Below are 19980 nucleotides of genomic sequence, written 5' to 3'. Positions count from 1 at the left end.
ATGTCGCAGACATTGATTCCAAAGGTACTCATTATCGTACAATTGGGCCCATGGCTCAGGGCGTGTTACGGAGAGATATTGAAGATGTTTCGCACAAGTACGGTAACGGCACACTCTCTACGTGTCCCTAGGAGACCGATTCCGAACCAGTCAAATGACCTATACCCCTCAGCCTCCCACGGCATGCCCAGTCTAGCGCTGATGGAGTCTCAGTCCTTCCGCCGCCGGACACTCGGCCAAGTCAAAGCCAGATCCAGCAGTAACATATTCCATCGGAACTCGGAGAGAAATGAACAGAAACAATCAGCGTATCACCATAGCAAGATATCTTGATCTTTGATCCTGCTAACCTTTCTGTCTATGCCATTGTCACTCCCATCACGCCAGCCATTCCGGCCTGTCAGACCCCAGCCGCTTCGGCATCTCGTCCCAGCCCGGCGCGCACCCATCGACAGCCGCGGAGTGTCGCACCCCTCTCAGTTCCCCGAAGCCTGTCGCGCGCGTTTCAAACAAGCCCGGGTCCATGTCCCCCGCCGCAGAGGGCAGCTCTGGGGCGCCATCAAAGCCTGACCGCCCGTCGTATTGGCCCAGACTGCGCAGGTACTTCATGACCCCGGCCAGTGACACGTCGACCACGTAAGACGCCCCATCGGTAGCCGTGATGCTCTTGTACAGCGCCGCGCACACCCCGGCGGCCAGGAAGTAGCCCGCCGCGTGGTCTAGCGCCTGGCATGGCGTTGGCCTCGCGGAAGCTTGTTCTTCAGCTTCAGCCCCAGCCCCGTAGTTATCGCTGTAGTAGTGCTCGGCTTCCGACACGTTCATGCCCGAACACGTCTGCACCAGCGAGTCGAAGCCCCTTCTGCCCGCCCATGGCCCCTCGGGGCCAAAAGCAGACATGTTCCCGACGATCATGCCACCCCTGCCCTTACCTGCACCTCGAGCTGCAGCGAGTACTTCTGGTGACAGGCCACGTGCGGCGAGACTGCCGGGCCTGTAACCTTGGATGAATACGTCGCAAGTGTTCGCAAGTGCAGATAGTGTCGTCTCATCTTCCGCTTTCTTCTGCTCATCATTGCTGTTGAGGTCCAGCTGAATCGTTCGTTTGCCCCGACTCACGTCGATATCAAGCGCGGGCAACGCCGGCAGGTTGGGCGAAGTCACCCACAAGACGTCGGCGCCATGAGCCGCCAGCGTCCTCCCAGCGACAGGCGCGGCGATTACCCGGCTCATCTCCAGCACCCTGAGTCCGCGGAGGCATCTGTCGCCATCGCGTGGTAGCAATAGTGTGCCAGGGCGCCACTCTGAGTAGCAACAGTGGCAGTACCTTCTGCATCCCTGTCGCCCCCAACCTTCTTGATCGAGATGGGAAAGGGACTGATCGCTTGCGCCTGGGGCAGGGCATCCCACTCTTCGTAGGACCGTAGTGCGTAGGCACAGGCCCCATTGTCCAGCGCTGCTGTTTCCAGATCGACTTTGTTCCACTTGCGTGTCGCATTCGAGACTTCGTCACGCGTGACGCTGCCGTCCCGCGGCAATCCCAATACCTGCAGGATCCCGTCTCGGTGGTTGGGGAAATTGTCGTGAATGCGTATGAAGCCGTCCCGTGTGGGATGCAAGCCCCCGATCGGCCCCCAGAGGTTGGGCGTCGGCTCCCCGTCTAAGTGGTATAGTCGTTCCGACCTGAACTCGGCAATGGCGTGTTCAAGCGGTACTGTGACTTTAGGCACCGACCGTTCATTGCGCACCGCGTAGATTGAAGCGGCTGTCAGAGCAGACGTCGCAATTGCGCTCTGTGCCAGCAGCCCGATCTTGAAGGAGGATGGGACAGCGGGGCCTGGTTTCGTGGGCAGTGACAATGCATCGAGTGCCTCTGCCGGAAGGGCCAAATGGTCCCAGATTTCTCGCACAATGTCCTCCGACGTGTAGCCTGTTCTGTCTTTGGCTATATGAGACATGGTAGGAAGTGCCATGGATTCATCTGGCTTGCCAACGACCTTGCCCAAGGTATTATTCTGAAGGGTCTGCGCGAGACTATCACGGTTACGGTCACCGTCACCAACTTCAATTCTCGACTGTAACGAATGCGGGGCGCTTTTAGTTTCTTACCGAGTCGCCCAACCAGACACAATTAATACGACCTGAACCTCGGCCCAAGCACTATTAGCTATCAAGATCACTCATAGGAACGCCGAACGCCGAAATCGAACATTATGATAAGAGTCGCAATGAAGCCGCACAAATTTGCAAAATTGTCACATTATTGGCTGAATGCGGGATTGGTAGCTGGCCAAACCAGCAAGAGCAAGGCCTTAGCCCATTCACCCGACAGCTACTGAGACTTGCAGATACCCCTGCTTCAACCAACTATTTTCGCCAAACCCTCGACTATCTGTGAAACCTTGCGGGAAATCCCACGATGTCATTTGATTAACCATTTCCACAGCAGTCAAGGTAGACTCTGTCCCCGCTGTGATCTCCTCAAAGTGCTGCCAGATCTCTCTGCTTGTACAAGTTCCCCGATACGCTACCTCATTCTTTCTTGGAGTGTCGCACGCTGTCTGGCAGGGATAGGGTATCTAAGATTAACCATGGCGGAGGAACCAGAAGTCTTAGGCCATTCCCTATCTGTAATGGCACAAAGAAGTCTTGCTGCGCAAAGCCACCCAGGCGGGATAGCGTGAGCTGTCTTGTACCTGGACGCCGACTTTACGAGCATTCGTTGAACCCGGATCATGTAAAGAGGGTTCGTCGCGTGGTCTGACTTGGTTCCAGAACAAATGTTCTTCTTCCCCAACCTTCTTCTTGCTCCTGGAGTGACACCCAGGAACGCGACAGTGTCCTCGCAGTTGCTATAGCCGACTATCCCAACTTCAGCAGATGCTCATAGCGAAGGACTCCAACGGGCTGCTGCAGGCATCGGGCCCGCTCGAGGAAGCCAAGGCCATCTTGTCAGCGCCACGGATGTGCGTCGCAACCTGGAGGAGGTCATGGCTAAGGATGCAACAGGTATGCCAGACTATGGCCAAGATTCGTGGGGCAAAGTAGAGGGCGAAGAAGGCCGAGGAGAGAGTGAAAATGGCCGAGACCAGCAAGTAGAAGAAGACCTTCTCGAGCGGCGTGTAGATGTTGACGGCGTAGGTGACCTCAATCTGGTACTGCTTCAATTTGGCCCAGTGGCGGAACGCCTCGAGCTTCTGGAACAGAGAAGGAGAGTCTTTGGGTTTCTGGCTCATATTCTTCTGCATGAGAGGTAGGTGATCAGCTCGGTGTCTATTGCTCGGGAGCTGACCATGTGGCCAATGAGAGATTGTGATATCAATTATCATACAAGACTTCATGAGGATAGCGAAAGCGCTTGAGGTCGGACTCATCTGCGAAAGGCGGGCGGCAATAAAGCTGTTGATATCTTCACAATTCGGAGCAGTCGGAAACGGTCCCAGCCTGCTCATTGACCATCAGGCCGAAGCATCCGAACACACATTACCATTTGGGTATCACCAAGTGGGGATGGCGTCGGTGTTGGAAGTTGGAAGGCTTACATGCACGCAGAAAAGTCGCAGTGATCTTGCGCATTTGGTAGGTAGCGCATGCATGGTCATTGGGCAAGCCGAATTCCATCATGCCGAAGCCTCCGAATTGGGGGGTAGGGCTGAATCTCATGATCAATTAGTGGTGGAGCTGAAAGATAGGGCCATGCCGCTGTTAACAGTGAATGTTAGGTTAGATTCAATACTGTCGAACGTCGATGCCCGAGGATGAGGTAATACCGATCCCCCGGTGTCTTTTGCGATCCTGGCTTGTTCCGACTGAAGAACGCCGAGACTCGTGCGGTCTGCAGTCGTATAGACCTTCCGTTTCTCCAGTTTCTTCCGATCTGGGAGGTTCTCCGAATTCTCCAACTAATAAGATAAATCAAAAATGAACCTCGAAGTACTGAAGAATGGAATTGAACCATGTAAGACAAATTCAGGTTCAGCTAGCGGCAAATTGCAATATTCTCCGTTGTCATCGGATGATCATTGCCAACCATACCACATCCTCCGCTGCCTCCGCATAATCCTTCGTTGCTGGATAGTACTGTATCGGCCAGCCTTCACACCTTTTCCATTGGCTCTTCCATTGGCTTGTCAACCAGCTTGAACGTCAATCCGTGTCTCTCAACTTGCTTCCGGATTTTATAACTAAGCCGGTCTTCCTCGCGCACTTCGAAACCGTTCCGCAAAATAGCCAATGGTGGAAAACCCCGATATAGATAGTCCAGCTCACAAGTGACTTCGCTGAGCGACGGGATGGCTTGAAAATGGATGTCCACCAGATCCATGGCTTCAATCAAGGCCTCCTCCATCCCCAGCACGTCTCTAAACCTATCGTCGTCGTCGTAGATCAATGGCATTCTCAGGAGAGAAACGAGGTGTAGCCGAATCGTGATAAGCGCCGGCAGCCGGAGACAGTGACACTGGAAGGCCCTGAGATATTCGACATACAATTCGTCGACGACGACCTGATCGAGACGGAGCCCTTGCACCGAGCTTTCGCGCACGGGGAAGTCGATGACGATGTGGCGGATGTAGCAGGCGTTGCGGCGGCCGATCCACTCGAAGAAACGGTCGACTTCGTGGCAGTAGGTCAGGGTGAAGTCCAGGATGTTTCGGCTGTAGAGGACGGGGACGGCCTCCATACTGACCGCCCTGCTGACGCGGAGCAGCCCCAAGCCGTACTTGGGTTCCTCCCAGGGGGCTGGTGTATTGGGGCGGATTGACTGCCCGCGGACGAGACAGCACTCGTAGATCTGATCGCGGAGTTCGCGGGGGAGACGGAAAAGGACGGACATACTGGGGGCCCTTCCGAAGCCAGTGACAGGAAATCGAGATAGGGAGGTTTAGCGATAGATTGAGATTATCTATAGCGAAACGGTGTCGTATAAGTTAATAAGAGTAGAGCAAAGAAATGAAGCAGTGCAATGTGACTATTTTGATGGGTAAAGTAGCAGGATGCAAGAAGACGAGTTTTATGTAGAAAATGGGAAGTTATCAAGCCCGTTCTGACAACAATTGTCTTGTTGCTTGTTTGTATTTGTACTGTGGTACTATGCCTCGGTGATGCGCAAGTGAGTGGGTTGTCAAAGGAAAGGGCAAACCCAAGACAGACGTGGTTCAAATTGGTTGACATTCCTTTTAACAACACCGACAACGTAGTCAAATAAAAATGTCTAGACTATTGCTATGGAGCAAGCACCGCGTTGAAGAAACGTCGTGCAGGATTCTCACCCCCTTTTCTTTCCTTCCTTGGCATCACGAGGCGGCGAGTAACACGTAGACGATTCTAGTTTTGAGACGGTGAGGTAAATGAAAACATATTACCGGCATCAGGAACCGATTTATTGTGTCCTGGTTTCGTCTAAAGTCAACATGGTGATTGCCCCGTTGGCTATGCTTTACTTGCTTGCCTGCCGCCCAGTTCGGGGGAAGTCAAACCAGCGGAGCGTCCCAACACTGCAGGCAACTGATTTATTCAAGAGGAATGCAGCATCTCCCTCAGTTTTATGAACAAACCACCACATTCCAGCATCATCCTTGATGACCTTCTCTGACATCCACCTTCAAGCACTTGGGACCAGACTGAAAGTGGTTGAAGCAAATGGATACGAGGCAATGAAAGTCGTCAACCAGATACTGAGTCTCTTGCTACACACTGAATCGCAGGATATGATATTGGAAGCCACCGCGTCTCATCGTCAAATGGATTTCGGTCCTTTACCGTGTCTTCGCTGATATGACATGTTATCGTGCAGCCCTGGGACCAGACCGTTACAATCCAGAACAACAGGACAATGATGATACCTATTTACTCGTCTGATGCCCTTGACTACCAATTTGGTGCTTGGGTAGAAACAGACAACAGAGTTCTTTTTCTGAGTCTTGACGCTGTATACCAGCGTTTTACTTTCAGCGGGTTCTGTTTCCCCGGCCAAGTGGTCATCAACCATGCTGCGCAAGAGGGCTTTACCTCGCTACTATATACATATGTGGGTGGCACTGATGTTAGGGGGCATAACCGTATGATACTGAATTAGAAAAAGGTGCTAGACCTGGGTGGTGCGACAGCGCTTTCTCGACCAACAAACAGAAAACCTTTCCCGCTCTAGTCAGGTATCGTCGAAAGTAATAGTTGACCTCGCTGGGAACGTCAATTGCCTACCGTTTCCGAAACTCTTCATACTAACATCACTTCTCTCTTCTCAACTTCTTGAAAAGCCTTAGCAGCACCGTCAGTGGCGCGGAAATACCCAAGCCGCGAAAACGAGGCGTCTACGTTCTTCTGCAGAATTAAGCCCTTGGTAGATTGGGTAGAGGAGGACAACGTTCTGTAGAATATGGCCAGGAGGTAGACATCGCGGACAGCGTCTTCTTCAGGCTGAACATCGAACATGGCAAGGACGTAGTAGTCATCATCATCATGATCGCCGACTTGTTGGTGTTGGCGGTGGAACTGCCACTTGACCTCACGCCTACTGTTCTTGACGCCATAAACAGCACTTCTACGGGGTGCAAGACCGCAGGTCGATGCCAGACTTTTCGGGACTCGGCCGCCGATCCACATGGCGTGCAGCAGTGGCCCACGTAGCCGGAGGTGAATGTCTTCCGGAGAGAGGATCTTGACCTCGACAAAGTGGGAGATAAGCGCATCAAAGTATTCGATCTCGCTTCAGCCTAATGTGTCAGCGTAGGTTCACCCAATCGAGCGTCTCGAGCGGCCTGTCTCGCAAGCACCAGCCGGGCGCAGAAATCTTACGATAGAGTCTTTCATCAGGGGTTTTCTCACCTTTCTCTTTTGTAGTAGACACCGCCCTCCAGGGATAACCAAGACCAGCTGGGGGCACGTTTCTTCGCCGGCCTTGAGCAGCGCGAGGAATCGTCTGCCCAGAGTGAGTCAATGGTACACCAAAGAAGATGCAGCGGCATCAGCTTCTCCCACATCCCAGCCCAGTACTGGCCGAGAAATGGGCGAAAGGTATCGATGACCCCGGCCATGGCGATGGGCCGATCCGTCTCCACGGTCAGCGACATGCGCGAGTAGAGCTCCACGACAGTACACCAGAACTCGCGCGGCGACATGTCACGTGTGCCCTCGCGAAAGAACGCTTCTATAGTGAGAGGACCTGATTCAGACATCGAGCTGTGAGTGCCGGCTTCCCATTTCTTCATTTTCTCTGCCATAGACCTCAGGCTTTCGACAGTCGAGTGCGGGAGGATTTCTTGGGTCGGATGACTGGAATAGTTGATCATCGTCGTCGGGAGGCCCCCGGGAAGCTCTTCTGACGCCGTCAGGGCATCACACCTCCAAAAGAGCTGTGTTTTCCCACAATCAATGGTCCTCGGTGCCAGCAAAGCCTCTTGGAGGACCCAGGCGCGGGTGTATAATGGATAAGATGCTTCGAGGCCAGCCCCGTTGATGAGGTAGAAGTCATCCGATGCAGCTGAAGGCCAAGGCAGGCGTGCAGGCTCTAAGAATCTTGGGTTCCGCGGATATAGACAGCCTTCATGGCTATTGGCTGCACTGGAAGCAGCGATATTGCACATGGAATTCCGGTAAACGTCGCGCATTGTTGCCGACTCTCGGCACCAGTCCTCCAGCGAATCCTGTACGATGCAAAGGCTATCGATCCATAGGTATTCAGAGCCTAGACTTCTCGCGACTCGGATGGCATCCATGAATGTTTGTGGCAGGGAATCCCACGAGATGGCTTGACGGAAGGCCTCCTCGTTGTTTTTCTGTAGCCGAGTGAGCTGGCCCTCCCCCAGCAGTGGCTCAGGGTCATGTAGGTGAGGCCTTCAGGATACTCTTTATTTGTATGCAGGCGGATGCGTTGGTGATCACCCAGGTATACCAAGCGCGAAGGCCGGAAATGGGCATCGGTATCAGCATGACAGGCAGGATGGCCGCGCCTGCAATTCAGATACCATACTTTGGCCTGCCTCAGGCTACTTTCGGAGCCAGTATGGTCCTGCAGGGCTTTCTGTGGAAGTGAAGGCATAGCGCTGTCCTCCTCGGGTTTCCAAATCCTGAAAGTGCCAAGCTTGATCATCCATATGTCGAAAATAAGTATGCGATCGAGTTCAAACTGGAACCAGGTCGCGTGACGCCAGAACATGAAGTGACTATGAAGTACGGGCTTCTTCGAACTCAGATTATGCCACACTGTCGCACAAAATCGACAACCTGCTACTGCGGCGTTCCTCAGCGATTTGGTGGTCCAGTGGTGTGGAGTTTGCTCTCTGCTGTTAAATGAACCCGACTCTGGATTAAAGTCTGCTTTCAGTTGCGTCAAGATGGTGCTGTGGCAAACCTGGCAAAACGGACTGCTCGGGATGAACGAAGTCGCCTGTATCGGGATGGGATCAACCCTATACTCGGGGGTGTGACGAACCAGTAAAAACCGAAATATTAACAGAGCGCTGCATAAGGGGGATATAAGGATGAAAACGCGCCGTTTCCAAGCTGGCGCGGATGTGCAGAATAGCATAGCGTAGAACAGAAACTGGGCAGCGTATGCTAGTAGGGGCTTCTCGTGGTATCCATGGATGATAGCCGGGGTCCGCAGAAATTTCCAATTGTCATAATTCATGGACGACCCGACCTGTGACATGATGGTGTCCGCCGTGTCAACGTAGAGCAATGGAAGCGCGAGAGTCAGCAGACGTAAGGCTCTGGTCCCGAACGTCTGAGCCAAGCCCATAACGAGCAGCACAGCGAGGGACGAGGCCAATATGATGCGAGCCGAGGGTACGGCGTGACGGCCGCCGAGCCCCTTGGTGGCATTTCTCTGCGGCCGGAGGAGCAAGTAGAGCGAGTGGGCTCCGCGAAGCAGACCCAAGCGCGGAAGCAACTTCTCTACGAGAATGCCGAGTTCGACCGCGTTCTCCGGCCGGATCATCCTCTGGGAGGTTATCCACATGTAGCGCAGCAGCAGCAGCAGGCCGGCCTGGCCCGCGACATTAGCGAGGATCCAGCATACCTCGCCCCAACTGACAGCACGCGACGTAGGTAGCAGTAGCGACAGCGACGGCTCGATGGACCAGTCGAACTGGAAGAAGAGTAGGCACCAGCGGAATATTATCCACTTGTACCCCGCGCAAAACAGTGGCCAAAACCACCTGTTTATCATTATGCGGCACGAGACCTCGAGGAAGAACCCGAAAATCTCCCAGACTGACATTTCGGCGGAGTGCATACAGGTGCGGGCGAAAGAAGGGACAAAACAATCATAATGTGTCACTTGGCGCCGCAGCCACTTATCTTGATTCTTGACGGTACTTTTCGACTAGCCTCGAGGTAGGCTGGATACCCACATAACGGATTACCACTTTTTACTATATCTGAGCAAAGACAGGGGTATACGACCACGCGATACTGAATTAAGAAGGGGGCTAAAACCGGGAGGACTTATATATGACTATCACGGATCCATGTAGTATCTGCAAACGTAGGCCATCACGAGTGATACAAGAAACTGTATATTGGCAAGAAGCTACCTGATTCTAGAATGTCCGTTACTCGCAAGAACACTCTGCGGCACTGAACTCCGAGAGTGTATACATGCGGTAACATTAATTAATCTTTCACACTTCAATCGAGTCCAAGACCATGGGAATAGCCAAGTACTAGCAATCTCAGTGTGAGGACTGCGTTAGCAAGATAAACTAAACAACATCGAACATAAGAATAATTGCAAAGAAAACGAAAAAAAAAAGGAAACGGACAGAAGGAAAGGGAGGGAACACGATGGGATGGCAGTGAAGATGGGAGATGGAGGACGGAGAATGGAGAATGGGGAGAAAGGAAGGGAAAAGATATTTGAAGAATCGAGGAGAGACGCAACACTTTTAGACCAGCCACTGACACGGGACAGGAGCACATAAGAGGAAGGAGCAGTCTTGCAGTATCTGCCTAAACCTGCGCGCATGGCCTGGCTAACGAAAAGGAAGGAGCGATTGTAAGGCAACTAGACCGCCATCTGGAGGGAAGACTCTGCAGGCGCAAACCAGGAGGTGCCTTCAGCTACGGGAATCTTACCTCGGGGAAGAACTATCATGGACGACTATGCATGACCGAACCCGTGCTGGCTCGCGTAAAGGGGGAGCACCTCCCATACGGTCCTGATAAGGCCTGGCACATCATCGGCGGGGGGACTATCTCAAACTTGGCACCAGCGTCAAGGCTATTCAATCAATCGAACATGGATGCATTGACTCCATTGACTTCATTATCAAGTTTGGCTTTTTCTATAAGTATGAGGAAATGTGCAAAATGTAGATTGCCATTCGCATACCCATACAGGAACAGCAATGCCTTGATCAAGACGGGAAAACTCATATCATACCTACCAATTTATGTCAAATGTAGCCTACGCCAACTTAGTTCATGCATTTTGTTTCGCCATGTGACGAAATGGGCTTCCTCTCTGGAGTCTGGTCATTGCTGCTCTAGCCACTGATGACTTGTTGCTCGTTGTCTCACAAAACGAAGCCACCTGTGACGGAACCCCGCCCCCGCCACAGGTGTCATCTACAAACCGTTGGCCAAGCTGCTTGCTCTCCGCATTCCTTCTGACAGGAGCTTCTGACATTTCAGCATTGTGCTCATCAAGACGACCACGATAAAGCTGTCCATATTCAGACAACTGTGATGTGCCCCAGTCAGGATGAAAGCATTTCACGGCACCATAATCCATTCCCCCAAACTGGGCGAGATTGAGATCCTCGAGAATGCGCTGTTGTTGGTCGCAGATAACGGCCGGATCGAGGCCGTGGAACCCCATCTAGACCGCGACGAGGTCCCCATCTTTCTCCAGTCCCGGGGTCTTCATCCTCGTCAGGGCAGCACTCCTGCTTCTATCGAGAAAGACGCCGACAGTAAAGACGATGCCGCCGCGGACGTCCACTACCTCGTGCGCACACAGTTCCTCGTCCCCGGCTTCGTCGACACCCACAACCACGCCCCGCAGTGGGAGATGCGCGGCCTGGGCCAAGGCCTGCACATCCTCGACTGGCTCGACCGCATCACCTTCCCGCACGAAGCGCGCTTCGCGGACCCGGGCCACGCACGCCGCGTCTACGCCCGCTGCGTCGACGGGTTCCTGCGCCAGGGCGTCACGACGGCGTCGTACTACGGCTCGCGCCACGCGGCGGCCACCGACGTGCTGGCCGACCTGTGTCTCGAGAAGGGCCAGCGCGCCCTCGTCGGCAAGTGCAACATGGACCGCAACGCGCCCGACACGTACCGCGACGCCGACGCCGCGGAGTCGCTGCGCGACACCGAGGCCTGCATCGCGCACGTCCGGGCCCGCGACCCGGACGGCCGGCTGCTGCAGTACGTCCTGACGCCGCGCTTCGCCATCACGTGCACGCCGGCGCTGCTGCGCGGGCTCGGCGACATCGCGGCCCGGGAGTCGGCGCCGCAGGCGCAGGGCGGCATGGCGATCCAGACCCACTTCAACGAGGCCGAGCAGGAGATGGCGTCGACGCGCGCGCTGTTCCCCGAGTTCCGCGACGAGGTCGAGCTGTACGCGCACTTCGGGCTGCTAACGCCGCGCACCATCCTCGCGCACTGCTGCTACGCGACCGAGTCGGAGCTGGACCGGCTGCGGCAGCTCGGGTGCGGCGTCGCGCACTGCCCCGTCTCCAACATGACTGTCGGCGGCGGGTTCATGGCCGCCCCCGTCCGCGCCTTCTTGGACCGCGGCATCCCCGTCGGGCTCGGCACCGACAGCGGCGGCGGGTTCTCGTCCAGCATGCTCGACGCCATGCGCCAGGCCATCGTGGCGTCCAACGCCCGCGAGGTCCAGAGCGGCGGCGCGCTCAAGGGGCTGAGCATCCCCGAGGTCTTCCATTTGGCCACGTTGGGCGGGGCGAAGGTCTGTGGCTTGGGACATAAGGTCGGCACACTCGAGGTCGGCAAGGAGTTCGACGCTATCCTCGTCAATGCGGATCCAGCGCGGCCGGGCGTCATGACTATGGTGGAGGATGAAGACTCGCTGGGCACGGTGTTTGAGAAGTTCGTCATGACAGGTGATGACCGGAATATTGAACAGGTGTTTGTTCGTGGGCGGCAGGTCAAGTCTTGAGCAGACTCAGATCACGGTATAGGGGTTGGTGTTTTGCCCTGAGTATAAACATCTGTGGTGGTAAGCCGGAGGCCTCATGAAATAAAAATGCGAAGAGCTCATGGCCCACGACACTGATTTCGCTCTCGCGCTTCCGGAATGTCGTTGTTGCTTGAGTGGAAGTCGCGGGCCACTCTGAAACGGGGCCCCGACAATGCCGACATCCTGATAGCCACTTTATCGGCTTGCCGCAGCAGTGCTTTTGTGGTGATAGGCTGTAATATTCCTGGGTATGTGTCGACGTAGAAGACATTGGGAAGATTATACATAATATTACCATGATGTTCTGACGGAGTTTCACGCTACTTGCCCTGACCTCACTGTTTGTTAATAGCCACAACAGAGTTTTAGCCAGCGCCTGAAGATACGATGGCTTCGGACAAGAGAATGCAATCTGCTAATGGTCTCAGCTTTGCACGGTTGATCAATACGCGGACGAGGAATGTAGTAAGCAATCCAAGTGATTTTCCCAGGGCAAAGGAGTAAACGAGGGCTTACTATGCTGAACATTCATCTTTGGATTTGTACTAACTATTCTACACTCAAGAATATATATTTCCACGAGCGAAGAGATTGGATCTTCGTTTTTCAGATTCGGCCCCTGTTATCTTGCATCCCCCTGGAGCGATGCGAAGCATATTGTTATACTTTCTGTATCTACCTCAATGCTATGTGTATGAGTTGACCTCTCTGTTTACTGTTTCTAGGAGATCCAATTGGACTTGTTACCACTGAACCAAGCCAAGTTGTGCATATATTAGAAAGCTATATAAAGGCAAAGGTGCTCAGTTCAGAAGATAGCATAACAAGCCTAACCAGTGACATTGTAGTGATAGCTATAGCTGACATGTACTTGATAGACTTTGCCAAACTATTCAATAATCATGGCCAGGTTTCATAGATTATACCAGTTTGAATTGTTATTAGAACCAATTACTCCAGCTCGCACACAATTCTAGTATGATAGCTGCCCGTCAAACCCCCTGGACCGTTGATACATCGATAACTGTGCCTTGGACCACGGTGTCGTACTTGCATAAGCGAATACTTGGACATATACGAATGGTACATAGGGGGCGAGGGAATAATACAACTAAATTCATAACATATATTAATGAGAGTTTTTAACTAGCTACTCAGACAGATTGAACATTATTATTGGCACTGTAAATACTATAATATACATATTTGAAATTATTCTGAATATGTTCTTCTCCCTTACTCTTAGCAACGTTTATCTACCAAAGATACACGACCCCCGTAACAACCCCTGTAATATGGGGCAGCTGAAAGAGGCCAGGGGGTGGACCGAGGACAGCCCTGCCAACCAATCACAGGGGTGTTTATTTCGGTGCCTAGACACGAACGATCAACATAGCCGACTGCCAGAAGGGGTCTGGCGCTGCCGAAGCTTTAGGGGGGAGAGTGCGGCAGCAAACAACCTGTAGCGTCTGGCGTCCGTCATCTTGTTTGTTTGTTGGTAACACGGCTCGTTCGCCTTTCCCCGGAAACTAAGAAAATATCCCTTACATACACCATCGGATACCATCGAGACACTACTGCAGGGCACGACTTGTTCTTCGGCCAAACCCAGTCGTTCGTTGCATATGACAGGGCTGTCAAACGACCGGCAGTGAACCATGCGACTTGCCAAATCGAGCAGCAGGGCAAACTTGCCCGAAGCGAGGGCTGGGGCGGCCCCGTCGCATTCGCAGCCAAGTCACCAACACCACCACCAGGAAACGGCTGGCGCGACAGCCGTCATGGAGCCCGTTGGTGCGGCGCAGTCGCAATTGCCACAGCAGGGTCAGGTCATCGATGATGCCGGCCTGACGCGAGCAGACGTCGTTGGACACGAAGTTCAATTACCTTCGTCCAACATGGTGGCGACGTCGCAATTCGATGCCGCGCAGGCGATAGACTTTGGGGCGAAATTCATAGGGGGCGGCCTGGACGCGATGCCGGGCACGGTGACGAGGGTGCAACAACCAACACCTCCTACTGCTGCAGCTGCCGGAGAGACGGTCCCGGTCCAGACCCTTGGCCAGCAGCAGCAGCAGCAGCAACAGCACATGCAGACTCAGCAATATCTCACCGCGGCGGAACAGCCAACGCCCACTGCTGCTGTGGGGCCTTCGATGGATTATTACGCCGACAAGCCGCGCCGGCGAACAGAAGCGAGCCCACAGCAGGACCACGACGAGGCCGAATGCCACCCCTTCTGGTTGTCATGGAGAGACGTATTTCTTGGTATCTGGTTAATCGTGACTGGTGTGCTTAAGATTCCGCTCGTTCTTGGAGACGGAATGGGCAAGGCCCTACACCACACCCCAGAGTTGTATGGCGACAAGACGGTGCGCAAGTGGCCCCGACTCACAGGTTTTCCCCACGGGTGCGTCGCTGGTTGCTTAGTACGTACTGTTATAACTTCCTTTTTCGCTTTCCTTCTCTACTCCCCCCTCCGCCTCCTCCCCCAAAGATCTATGTATGGCGTAGAGCATGGTTACTGATCTGTCCTCATTCTATCCACTTCAGGGGCTGTGGTACGGCATCTATGATGGATTCACGGACTGGGTCACGCTACCCTACAAAGCAGTAAGGGATGGCGAAGGAATCCAAGGGTGCTTGAAGGGCTTCCTCCAGGGCCTCGCCAATGTGGTTTTCAAGGTGACAGCCGGTTGGTAACTTGCCCGAAAAGAAAAGCTGGGACCGCGGTCCAACGCCGATCACGCATGCAAAGAACTCGCTAACAAGAAACCCAGGCTGCTTTGCCATCGCGTTCCACCCCATCTTCGGGATATACAAGGAGTTTTCCAAGATCAAGGTCGTAGTAAAACACGAGAAAAGCACGCGCGTTAGGGACACGCCGCCTGTATAATCAACTCTCGCCTCGAGAAGAAGGCGAACCAGGTAATTCATCTGTATTTTATTCCAGGGGAAAGTCCATTACCAACTCAACGGGGATTGCCATACCTGCTAGGTGGATTTTCTACCGAGCGTGGAGCCAAGGTACAAAGTGAACACACTCAGCAGACCACAGTAGGCCAACACCCTTGTGTAACGAAGGCAACGCAGAAACCACAGGCCTTGTTACTTCAGGGCTCTTCGGTCTACCGACTGACTTGCACTCAGCCCATTGTACTATACTAATTGCAACACCGCCTCCGTGAAATTGGTCTTCAGAGGTCACTCCACTTCACTTCATCTCTTCCCATCACTACGGGCGAGGGTGACTCCAGCCAATATCGGCTACTGCATCAAGGGACGAGAACGCCTCTCGTTGGACCCATACCGCGTCGAAGTCTTCATTCCAACCCGACCTCGGATACAGCACCTGAGATAGGTCGAGCCAGACGACCCGCAATATTCCAATTCTATTACCACTCCACTGGCAGCCCAAACCAGCATTATGCCCGACGTCTCTACAAGTATCGTTTCCAGACTTTGCCTTTTTTGAGGTGGTGGAGTCCAGACCTCCATAGCCTCGTCGTCTAGGGTGCTTCCCTTGTGAATCTAGAGTATCTCAAGGGGTCGCTGGTACCTTCGCGTTCCATTCGGAGCTACATGGCTACTAGGATTCCATACATCTATTCCTAAGTATTTTATTTCTTAGAAATATGATGCTTAACGTATTCTATACATAACCATGGCCTGCAGATACTTTTTCACACGTAGGAAATGATAATAACCTGGCGACCAAACCTTCCGTCAGACTGGACTGTACCGGTACTACTCTCTCAGGCTTGAAATGGATCAGGAGATTCCTCGCATCGTCCCTCGCATGAACAATGGCCATGCAAAGATAGAGAGCAACGGCCAAAGGAGAGCTGGCTAGCTCCTGGACAGGGCCGCTGGTACTGGCACACGTGTTTTGGGTCCTGCCGGCTTCAAATTACATCGCTGACACAACGAGTAAAACGCTGACTTCCCTGCATAGACCTACTGGGGGTCACGCACACAGACAGTCAGACACACGGATCGAAATATTGCCCTCACAGACGCACTCGCAAACACACACCCTCGTGTTTTGCATCTTTAACCATTCCGCAGAGTCCCTGCTCTGATGTTCTCTTTCTCATCTGTCACGTCCATCGTCTCCTCTGGGCTCGCTCCCTTCCTACACGGTCTCTTCTTCTTTCACCTCCCTTACGTCTATCTTCTCTTTTCCGGCCTCAACGATGAACCAAGCAAGCACCGCCATGATACACGCACAACAAGTACACGCAGTTCAAGTACAGCCTCGGTACCTCAACTCCCTTCCACCATGAATAAGGTTCGTGTCCGGACAAATTTGGGAATTGCGCGAGAATGCCTACGAGAGCAGATTAGAGAGATCATCTCCGGGGCTCGTCTTTGCTTTTTCATAGCCTCCGGACGCATTACTCATGGCCGATGGAGGCATTGTGAAGTCCAGGGCCAGGTGAGTTTGCGCAATTTAGGAGGCGTGAGTGTATTGGTCTAATTATAGGCCACACCAGCCTTCGGTCTAGAGCCAGCCGTGCTCTACGCCGCTAATACTAGGCAACGTGTCATTCATACTATCAAACTTCACGTTTCACGAGCAGATACCATGCCGAGAGTGTAGTGTGTACATAAAAAGCGATGAGCAGAGATTCGGCGTAGGTGAGGTAAGTTTATAATGATCGCGGGCTTCGTGTATTCAACCTATGCACAATTTTGCTAAAACGAATCAAACGCCACGCTATAGGAGTCTTGCTAATATGTCCGCAGAGCTACACTATTAATGATGATCAGCCCGAACTCCGCGCCTTGCCATGAACCCCCAATACAGAATCGCAGAGACCAATATCAAGAAAAAAGAAAGACAAGATAAAAAAAAGTAGGATAAAATGAAACTAAGGTGTACAGGCAACACAGCTCAAGCGACGGTGTGCCAATGAAGATCATTCAAAAAAGAAGGCAAACATAAAACCAAAACGAGAAAGGAAAAAAGAGGAATGCAGCAAGGAGGGGTGTCTTCTACGCAGCAGCCGCGGTGGCCACCATGCTCTGCTCCAATTCCTCCTGCTGCTTGTTGACGTTGTACTCGTACTGCGTGTTCATGACGACGTCCATCTTGGCCTTCACGTCGTCGGCCTCGTCGTAGCGGTGGACCTCGCGCAGCTCGACTTCGAGCTTGCCAAGGAAGATCATGAGGGTGCTGGGCCCGAGGCCCTTGAAGAGCTCGTAATTAAAATCGGGCATGTCGCGGCGCCGCTCGAAGTTCTCGATGTAGTCGACCATCTCATAGCCCAGATGAATGCCCGCGTCCGTGTCGCGCATCTTGCGGAACACGACCATCAGGATGATGCTGGCGTACACGCGCTCGTACGGGTCGTTCTTGCCCTCCTTGGAGTTGCGGATGTCGCGCAACATGTTGCGCGCCTCCACGTAGTATCGATTCCGCTGAAAAATGGCGGCCTGCTCGATCATGAGGTGCAGCCGGTTGTGCCCGAGCCTCTCAGCCCGCTTCACCAGGCGGTCGAGAACCGGCTTGGCTTCGTATAGACCCATCATTCCAGTCGCCTCCATAATACTAATAGTGAGGCCGCGCAGGTCGTTGACGAAGCCGAAGGCGGCCGTCGACTCGCCCAAAAAGGGCTCAAGGTGGTCAAAGTAGCACTCCATCAAGGCAGGGACATTCTGTGCGAATTCGTACTGATCCATCCGAGCCAGCTGCGACATGATAATATAGAGGGGGTGGTGCTCGCTAAAGAGCTTCCTGCACAGACCAGCCACGTACCTGAGGAAGGTCTGTGCCAGGTTCCTCCCCACGGTGTCGTAGAACATGAAGCGAATGGTTTGCTGACATATGTAGATAACGAGGCGAGGATCCTGGGGCTCGATGATATACTCGGTGGCAGCAAAGCAGCGTTGGAAAATGCAGAATGCCCTCTTGATCCGGTCCGGCTGGTTGGATCGGTTTTCGTATAAGAACTCGAAGCCCGGGTTGAAATCGTTATACCAAGCATCGAGTTTGACACATTCGGTGTCCAAGAGTGATGTGTCGGTGTTCTGCGAAAGGGTCCACAAGCCAGTGGAGAAGGTACTGGATATGTAATGCCGAGCGAAGAACATGGACTTTTCAGGAAACATGAGAGCATCAGGTGAATCCAGAAGGCGGAGTGTGCCGGTAGGCAGTGTCATCCTCGACGCCGAGTTCTTGCTTGAAGATGTCCTGGACTTGAAAGAAAGCGAGGAGCCGGAAGACAGCAAAGTCTCACGGGAAGAGGAAGCCTGGGATCCGCGCGATATGCGCGATCTGGAAGATGCTTGTGAAGCGCCGGAGGCTGTCTTGGAGCCCTTCTTGTGCCCCGCAAAGCGCGACGACGCTGTCACAGAGCTTGGCTGGGTTTGGTCCAGCACCGTCGACATCCATGTACCTGAATCGGTGACGGAAGGATCAGTCATCTCACTGAAGGCGTAACTCGGAATGTTGGGCCCCCGCTGTGGCAGGGTGTGAGTGTTGCCGTTGTTGGGTTCGGCCGGATCCAATTGCGCCGACTTGAGGAAGTCTTGCCATCCGTTCGGCGGGACTATCTGCCCAGCGGTTCTAACATGATTCAGCGCAGGCGCGACTCTCTCCGAAGCAGGGCGCAGATGATCGTTTGGCGACGGCTGAGATGGGTCGTCTAGTTCATCAGCACCCGCGGGGGATGCAAATAACGTGGTGGTTCCGTTCGAATACGAGCATCCCCAATGGGGTAGATGGTTGGGGCCTGCCCCCAGGGATCCATGGTGGCAGCATGTTGTTGCTCCACGAAATGCAGCGCCCGCGCGGGTGTCAGTTCATCGAGCATGTCATAGTCCTGGCCAGGGGCCTGCGACTGCGACTGCGACTGCGGATTTGATTGACGGTTTGACTGTGTGTTGGAGTGCGAAGACGACGCGATGCTCTCTTCCGGTTCCTCGGTCGGGGCCCGGCGTCTCTTCTTGTTGCTCTTTGGTTCAGGGCGGCCTTTGCGCAAACCCCATTTCTGGTAGATATGGACCTGGTACATCTTGGGACTGCATCGTGGCGTGAGTGAAAGCTCCGAACTGACACGGACAATGCTTACGTTGCGTGGAATTCATGGTCTTCCCGCATGATACGCATTACGTTGGGCAACGAATGGCACATGAAGAGAGCCGAGATGGTGTTCTTGTACTTATTCCAGTCCTCGGGCTTGGCCCACTTGGACTGGGAGTCCATGGAGGGCGGCACGCCGCTCCGAATCGGATCCGTATCGTCCATGGCGGTCGGACATTCACGGAAAAGTAACCTAAAAACTTTGTCTTACTCGAGCGTGGTTGTCCGGATTCGCCGTCGGATTTGCGTCCTTGCAGGTGAGATTGACGAGCGAGAGTAAGTAGGAGGAACAGAGCAGAGAGAGTGCGAGGGTGGGTGGATTGGGGCGGGTCAAAAGCAATCGATCTATGCAGCTGACCCTGGTCGTTCCTCAACACTCCAGCACAGCAGTACGATCAGCCAGGAGCAACGACGTTTGGGGGCAGAGATTGGGGGGACCTCGAACACGACACTCCTTGCCGAGACTGCCAGCCAACGGTGATCGACCAATGACAGCCATCTGGATCCTTGTCCGTCCGACTCAAACAGGTCAAGCTGGTGAGACTAGTCCGATGAGGGGATAGTTTACCGCCCTTCCGAGCCGGTTTTGCGTCGTGATTGGCTCGTTGGCTCAGATTAGCCGCCCTCTCAATCCTCCCGTCGCGCCCTCAATTGCTCTTATCGAGCCAGTCGCTGTCGCTCTTTCCCCTCAGCACTCAATTTAAGGTGAGGATCTGCACAGCTTAGCTCTCTACAGCGGCTCAATAGT

At 53.6% G+C, this 19980-nt stretch overlaps 7 protein-coding genes across 7 annotated transcripts; 2 read left to right on the top strand and 5 right to left on the bottom strand.

Annotated features, from left to right (window-relative positions):
• Positions 1 to 378: 378 nt before the first annotated feature.
• PG998_012152 (CoA-transferase family III) lies at positions 379 to 1955 on the bottom strand (the record flags this gene model as incomplete). Its single annotated transcript, XM_066878968.1, has 2 exons — positions 379 to 1299; positions 1350 to 1955. The coding sequence occupies 2 exons, from the start codon at positions 1953 to 1955 to the stop codon at positions 379 to 381; spliced, it is 1527 nt and encodes a 508-aa protein (XP_066725352.1).
• Positions 1956 to 2870: 915 nt separating this feature from the next.
• Positions 2871 to 3233, bottom strand: PG998_012151 (uncharacterized protein; the record flags this gene model as incomplete). The annotated part of the gene is made up of 1 exon (XM_066878967.1): positions 2871 to 3233. The coding sequence occupies one exon, from the start codon at positions 3231 to 3233 to the stop codon at positions 2871 to 2873; it is 363 nt and encodes a 120-aa protein (XP_066725351.1).
• Positions 3234 to 4093: 860 nt separating this feature from the next.
• Positions 4094 to 4831, bottom strand: PG998_012150 (uncharacterized protein; the record flags this gene model as incomplete). Its single annotated transcript, XM_066878966.1, has 1 exon — positions 4094 to 4831. The coding sequence occupies one exon, from the start codon at positions 4829 to 4831 to the stop codon at positions 4094 to 4096; it is 738 nt and encodes a 245-aa protein (XP_066725350.1).
• A 1382-nt stretch (positions 4832 to 6213) lies between these two features.
• Positions 6214 to 9217, bottom strand: PG998_012149 (uncharacterized protein; the record flags this gene model as incomplete). Its single annotated transcript, XM_066878965.1, has 3 exons — positions 6214 to 6703; positions 6823 to 7772; positions 8639 to 9217. 3 exons carry the CDS (start codon positions 9215 to 9217, stop codon positions 6214 to 6216), a joined length of 2019 nt encoding a protein of 672 aa, XP_066725349.1.
• A 1485-nt stretch (positions 9218 to 10702) lies between these two features.
• On the top strand, positions 10703 to 12124 carry PG998_012148 (Guanine deaminase; the record flags this gene model as incomplete). Its single annotated transcript, XM_066878964.1, has 1 exon — positions 10703 to 12124. The coding sequence occupies one exon, from the start codon at positions 10703 to 10705 to the stop codon at positions 12122 to 12124; it is 1422 nt and encodes a 473-aa protein (XP_066725348.1).
• Positions 12125 to 13926: 1802 nt separating this feature from the next.
• On the top strand, positions 13927 to 15041 carry PG998_012147 (sterol glucosyltransferase; the record flags this gene model as incomplete). The annotated part of the gene is made up of 3 exons (XM_066878963.1): positions 13927 to 14574; positions 14699 to 14840; positions 14926 to 15041. The coding sequence occupies 3 exons, from the start codon at positions 13927 to 13929 to the stop codon at positions 15039 to 15041; spliced, it is 906 nt and encodes a 301-aa protein (XP_066725347.1).
• Positions 15042 to 17143: 2102 nt separating this feature from the next.
• PG998_012146 (uncharacterized protein) lies at positions 17144 to 19397 on the bottom strand (the record flags this gene model as incomplete). The annotated part of the gene is made up of 3 exons (XM_066878962.1): positions 17144 to 18703; positions 18811 to 19171; positions 19222 to 19397. The coding sequence occupies 3 exons, from the start codon at positions 19395 to 19397 to the stop codon at positions 17144 to 17146; spliced, it is 2097 nt and encodes a 698-aa protein (XP_066725346.1).
• Between the last annotated feature and the right edge of the window lie 583 nt (positions 19398 to 19980).

Source organism: Apiospora kogelbergensis (genome assembly GCF_038363985.1).
Source record: "Apiospora kogelbergensis strain CBS 113332 chromosome Unknown utg000008l_segment0_segment0, whole genome shotgun sequence".
Classification (NCBI taxonomy): domain Eukaryota; kingdom Fungi; phylum Ascomycota; class Sordariomycetes; order Amphisphaeriales; family Apiosporaceae; genus Apiospora; species Apiospora kogelbergensis.
The sequence above is the reverse complement of the archived record's forward strand: the minus strand, read 5'-3'. Positions and strand labels throughout refer to the sequence as shown.